Here is a 5,912-nt window from a genome sequence, read left to right on the forward strand (position 1 = left end):
TTCTGTTTCCGAACAGGTGTGTCTTTTTGTTTCTGTTACTGAACTCCTATATAAGGAGTCATTTGGCCTCAACTTTGGTTACACGAAATTATACTTCCTCTCTACATTTTGATTTGTTCTCTATTGTCAGAAACAGATTGCTCTTCGAGAATTATCCCGCAAAGATTTCGTGAGCCCAGACAAAAATAGGGTTGAAATACTTTGTTCGAAAAGTGAACAAACACGATTGTTCGAAGATATCCAAGATTATATACCAAATTTCTAACATTTTATTCTCTTATAAAATATTCATCATCGAATCTATATTATTACTTTTATTTTTGTTTTTTTATTTGAATGGTAAAGTGAAATTTCTTAAAAGAGAAATGCTATATGTACATTCCAATTATGACACCATGTGTTACACCGTAGCTTTTAGTTTTCATATTGCCCTGACACAGATTTCAATATTGAATAAAATAATAAGTAAAAACAAAAAAGTATGTATTACTGTATAGATATACGGTGTATATGTCAGCTTTAGTGTACATATAACATTCCTCCTGTTTTTTTAAAAACTACATCCAAAATTAATATTACTAAATAATTTTTTCATATAAAGTCATGCTCATAAATCTCTTGAAATATTAAAATCCAAAACTAAGTACTAGTATACACAAATGAAATTAGTAATAGTAGATCTCTATGTATAAAGACATAAGTCTTCACCGGCAAAAAAAGAGAATCATGATAGTACCAAAAAAATAAAATAAAAGAGAATCATGAAAGTATTGAAAGTGTCATTTAATGGTCAATAGAAGAATCTTATTACAGTAAATCAAATAAAATAAAGTAAAAAATAAAAATGTTCTAAATTCAAAAAATAATAATTTTTCTTAAACTCCGCCTATAGTAAACCGAAAGCAACGCGCAAAGGCATAATGTAACTCTTGAAAATCGAGCCTTTTGTTTATCGGTTAATCACATTCCACTTTAAATTAATCTACATCGCTTTCAAGATCAGATTCATTTCAGGTTTTCCCCCTTATCCCATATTGCGGTTACATTCATTTCACCACTCCAAATAAAACTAATTTTTATCCCATCTATTTTTGGCAACACCAGCTTCATTTCAATAACCTAAATATTTAAATTCTGTTGTAAAGCTACTTTTTGGTCAGATCCAGGGGTCATTTTGATGTAATTGGACCAATGGCAAACTTGTAATAATACAACTAATCATGCCCATTCTCATAACACCGCCCCTTTAAAAACCATAACGTTACCTTCTCCATTCTCAAAAAAAAAAACTCAGTATCCCTTAAACAACCCCCTCTCTCTTTTTATCTGTTTCACCTTTTACTTTCTCTCTCTACAAAAAAAATTTAAAGAGAGAGAAAGCATCATCATTATCACCATCACGTCATCGGAGAAACCAGAAATTCATAGAATGGAGAAAAATGGTAATGGTGTGAGTGGAAAGAGATTTGGGGTGTTGTTATGTGCTGATGATTCAGACTATGTGAAGAAAATGTACGGAGGGTATTTTGGGGTTTTCGTGAAGATGTTGGAGGAAGACGGTGAGATTTGGGACGTGTACAAGGTGGCGCGTGGAGAGTTTCCTAAGGAAGAAGAATTGGCTCTTTACGATGGTTTTGTTATCACTGGCAGTTGCAGTGATGCACATGGAAATGACACATGGGTCTGTAAACTCCTCAATCTGCTTAAGAAATTGAACAACATGAACAAAAAAATCCTCGGCATTTGCTTCGGTCATCAGGTACTAAATTAATCCAAATTTAGCAAATTAATCACTGGCTTTCTTAAGCTACTTGTCTGGTTAATTACTAATTACAGAGAATGAAAGTTAATCATATTCATATAGCGGTGCGAGAGCCATATAACAATAATACTGGGTCACCTTCAAAACTGAAATCAACTTTATTTATTAAATAAAATTTTCAAAAATGAAATCAACTTTATTTATTAAATTAAGTTTATACGTGTCAGTCTTTTATCAATTTAGGATTGGTTCTACTTTGGAATATTTGACACTCTATAGCTTTGTTTATTCCTTTAGTTTTATTCTTTTATTGTACATATTTGGCTTATAGTACACAAATAACAACTGGAAATTGATCCACAACTTTTTCTTTTTGATAAGGACTTAACTTTACTGTAGTGACTTATTGTAATTAGAATTATTGTTTTAAAAGAATCTTTATCAAACTTTTGAGACATGCAAATCTGTAAAAGTATTACACTTGTCTATATGCATGGACCATGACGATGCAATTTTCACATGCGTCATTTATGTTATGACATGATAATGATATGTTATCATCTTAGTTATATAAGTGCTTTAATTTTAAGTCACGAGTTTGTCTAAGTGGTTTAATTTGATTAGATACTTGGTCGTGCTTTGGGAGGAAAGGTGACTCGGTCACCAACTGGCTGGGACCTTGGTGTCCGAAAAGTAACACTGTCATCTTCATTGCCATCATCTTTGTCTTCTCTTCAACTTCCTTCAAGACTCTCCATTATTGAGTGTCACAGGGATGAGGTGTGTATAATTATTTATTAATTAAGATTATCATGTATAAGTCTGATATTATTTTTTATGCTTAGTGTATCATAATTAATAACATAAGATAAGCTAATTTATTATTAGATTCGAGAGCTACCTGCCAAGGCTGAAGTGATTGCTAAGTCAGACAAGACTGGAATTGAGATGTTTAGATATGGAGATCATATCATGGGAATTCAAGGGCACCCTGAGTATTCTAAAGACATTCTTTTCAATATTATCGACCGTCTTATTCAACGAAATTTCATCACGGTATAACCATTTTTTCCCTCTATGGTATTTTTGTATTAATTATACTATAAATAAATTTAATTTATGTGTAGGTGACATCACATGTTACATATATTCTAATTTGTTTTGAATGGTGACAGGAAAATTTGGCTGTGAAAGCAAAGGAAAAGGCTGGAATGTGGGAGCCAGATAGGGAGGCATGGAAGAAACTGTGCATTACTTTTCTTAAGGGTCGTTATTGTGAGAGAAATGGTGTAGAAAAAATCAGTATTGGTGGTATATTATGAAGTAGAAGATAATTAACTACTATAGGTGTGGCACATGCACCAGCTAGTAAGATGCATGTGTTGGTTTGGTAACATTAATTAGTGATAGAACTATAGGTGCAGTTTATGCACCTTAATTTGTAAATATTTAATTTAAATGTTAATGAAAAAGCTTTTATTTTTGTCTTTATAAAACAAAATTGCGGTGTTAAACGATTTATTAGGATTATTCCTCTAAAACATGACATTTTGTTTGAAATGAAAAAATATGTTTATACTGATAGAAAGAGAGAACGAGATCTTTCATAGAGTCTCAACAATTTTCTATTGATTGAAAAGTTAGTTACAAATGATAACTAACTTTCTTTTATAGTACAAGTGATGATGATCTACTGTAGCAGGTTAGAGATGCTGACCCCTTGACAGGTATCAGTCATACTTACAAGTACTACAAATACAGCTACTGCTTAATACATCTAATACCCTCCCCCCCCCCCCCCCCCCCCCTCTCCCATAAACTCAGGAGGTGGTAACAACTCTGAGTTTGTGTCTTAGTTCTAAGAACTTAGTAGAAACCAAGGGTTTGGTAAGCACATCAGCTATTTGGTCAGTGCCAGAAATGTGCACAACTGATATTTTCTTGGCTAAGCTTTCTCCCTGACAAAGAACAAGTCAATCTCCATATGATTGGTCTTGGAATGCAGTATAGGATTATGTGCAAGCAGAATAGCAGAGAGGTTATCACAGAGCACAATAGGGGGCTTAGTGACAATGTGAAGTTCTTGCAGCAAAGTCTGAATCCAAAGCAAGTCAGCAGTTGCAAGAGCAAGGGATTTGTATTCAGATTTTGTACTAGAACGAGCCACAACCAACTGTTTCTTGGACCACCATGTAATAAGATTGTCACCAAAATAGATTGCTGCTCCAGAAGTGCTTCTTTTGTCATCTGGGTCAGAGGCCCAATCAGCATCACAAAAAACCTTCAGTGAAGGAGGAGCAGAGGGAGATAAAGGGGAAAGGCATAGGCCATGACTGATGGTGCCCTTTAGGTACCTCAAGATACGCTTAACAGCCACCCACTGTGTCTCACAAGGATGAGACATGAACTGACAGACCTTGTTGACTGCATAAGCCAGTTCAGGTCTTGTAATAGTTGCATATTGAAGTGCACCAACAACAGACCTGTAGAAAAAGGGATCAGATAAGGCAGGAGAGCCAGTTTTAGTAAGTTTGCAAGTGGATTGCATAGGAGTATTCACTGCAGAGACTTCTAACATGTTTGTTCTTTTGAGAAAATCTATGATATATTTGGACTGAGTGAGGAGAAGTGAGCCATTAGCTGCAGGTTTCACTTCAATACCAAGAAAATAATCCAAGTCACCCAGAAATTTGAGAGAGAACGCCTCATTTAGCTTAGACACAATAGAGGTGATGAGGGATTCAGAGCTTCCAGTGATGATTATGTCATCCACATATACAAGGAGATAGATGGTATGCCCATTAGCCAAGTAAGTAAACAAAGATGGATCAAACTTACTAGGCTGAAAGTTGAGAGTAATAAGGGTTTTTTGAAGCTTCTCAAAACATTTCCTAGGAGCCTGTTTTAGCTCATAGATGGCTTTGTTTAACTTGCACACAAGAGTAGAATCCTTATCTACAAACCCTTGAGGCTGTTGCATGTAAACCTCTTCATCCAATCCACCATTGAGGAATGCATTATTAACATCCAGCTGCTTAATATGCCAGTGATGAGTGAGAGTAATGGTGAGAATAAGTCTTACTATGACTGGCTTAACCACAAGGGAGAAGGTCTTTGTGAAGTCAAACCCCTGCTGCTGATGAAAGCCTTTAGCCAGCAATATGGCTTTGAATTTATTTACACTCCCATCAGGATTTTCTTTAACCCTGAAAACCCAATTACACCCTATAGCCTTCCTGTTAGGGGGCAATGGAACAAGGGACCAAGTCTTGTTAGCAAGAAGAGCATCAAACTCTGCCTGCATAGCAGAATGCCAGTGAGGAGTGGACAAGGCTTGCTTGATTGTCTTAGGCTCAGTATGTGTTAGAAGAAGTTTAGGTTGCAGTCTAGGTTGAATGAAACCAGACTTAGCCCTGGTTGTCATACTATGCTGATTAACAAGAACAAAGGGAGCAAGAACAGGTAGAGGAGGAATGGGCATAGGACTGACATAAACAGAAGAAGCCTGAGGTGAAGAATTGTTGCTGCTGGAAGAGGCAGCAGAACTAAGTGAAGACTAAGAAGCACCAGATGACTGCCCTAAAGAAGTACCCTTGATAGACTCAACAGATGACTCAGAGGAGGATACAAGGGATGCACAGTTAGACAAGGAGACATCTAGATTTGAGGTAGAGTGGTGAAAAGGAAGAGCAGAAAGAGTAACTCCAGTGGGAGAAACACCTTTAGGTGTAGACTTAGGAAACATCTCATGAAAAGGAAACCTAGATTCATTGAAGACAACATCTTTGGAGATGTAAAGTCTGTCAGTGGAAGACAAGCACTTGTATCCTTTATGAGAGGGGAGATAGCCAAGAAAGACGCACTCTTGAGACCTAAAGTCCACTTGTGTGTGTTGTAAGGCCTGAGCAAGGGAAAACAAGAGCAACCAAAGACCTTAAGGAACTTATAGGCAGCCTGTTTATGAGATACACAACAGTGGAAAAAGCATAATCCCAATAGGAAATGGGAATAGAAGCTTGACTAAGAAGAGTAAGACCAAGGTCCACTATATGCCTATGTTTTTTTTCCGCAACACCATTTTGATGGTGAGTATGTGGACATATCAATCTATGCACAATACCCAATTCAGTTAGGTAATTAGTAAAAGGCC

At 36.0% G+C, this 5,912-nt stretch overlaps 1 protein-coding gene across 1 annotated transcript; it reads left to right on the top strand.

Annotated features, from left to right (window-relative positions):
• Positions 1-1,297: 1,297 nt before the first annotated feature.
• LOC131631347 (gamma-glutamyl peptidase 5-like) lies at positions 1,298-3,241 on the top strand. Its single transcript, XM_058902137.1, has 4 exons — positions 1,298-1,759; positions 2,387-2,542; positions 2,651-2,818; positions 2,938-3,241. Exons 1-4 carry the CDS (start codon positions 1,430-1,432, stop codon positions 3,082-3,084), a joined length of 801 nt encoding a protein of 266 aa, XP_058758120.1. The 5' UTR covers positions 1,298-1,429; the 3' UTR covers positions 3,085-3,241.
• Positions 3,242-5,912: the final 2,671 nt, after the last annotated feature.

Source organism: Vicia villosa, unplaced genomic scaffold, assembly GCF_029867415.1.
Source record: "Vicia villosa cultivar HV-30 ecotype Madison, WI unplaced genomic scaffold, Vvil1.0 ctg.000816F_1_1, whole genome shotgun sequence".
NCBI classification, from domain to species: domain Eukaryota; kingdom Viridiplantae; phylum Streptophyta; class Magnoliopsida; order Fabales; family Fabaceae; genus Vicia; species Vicia villosa.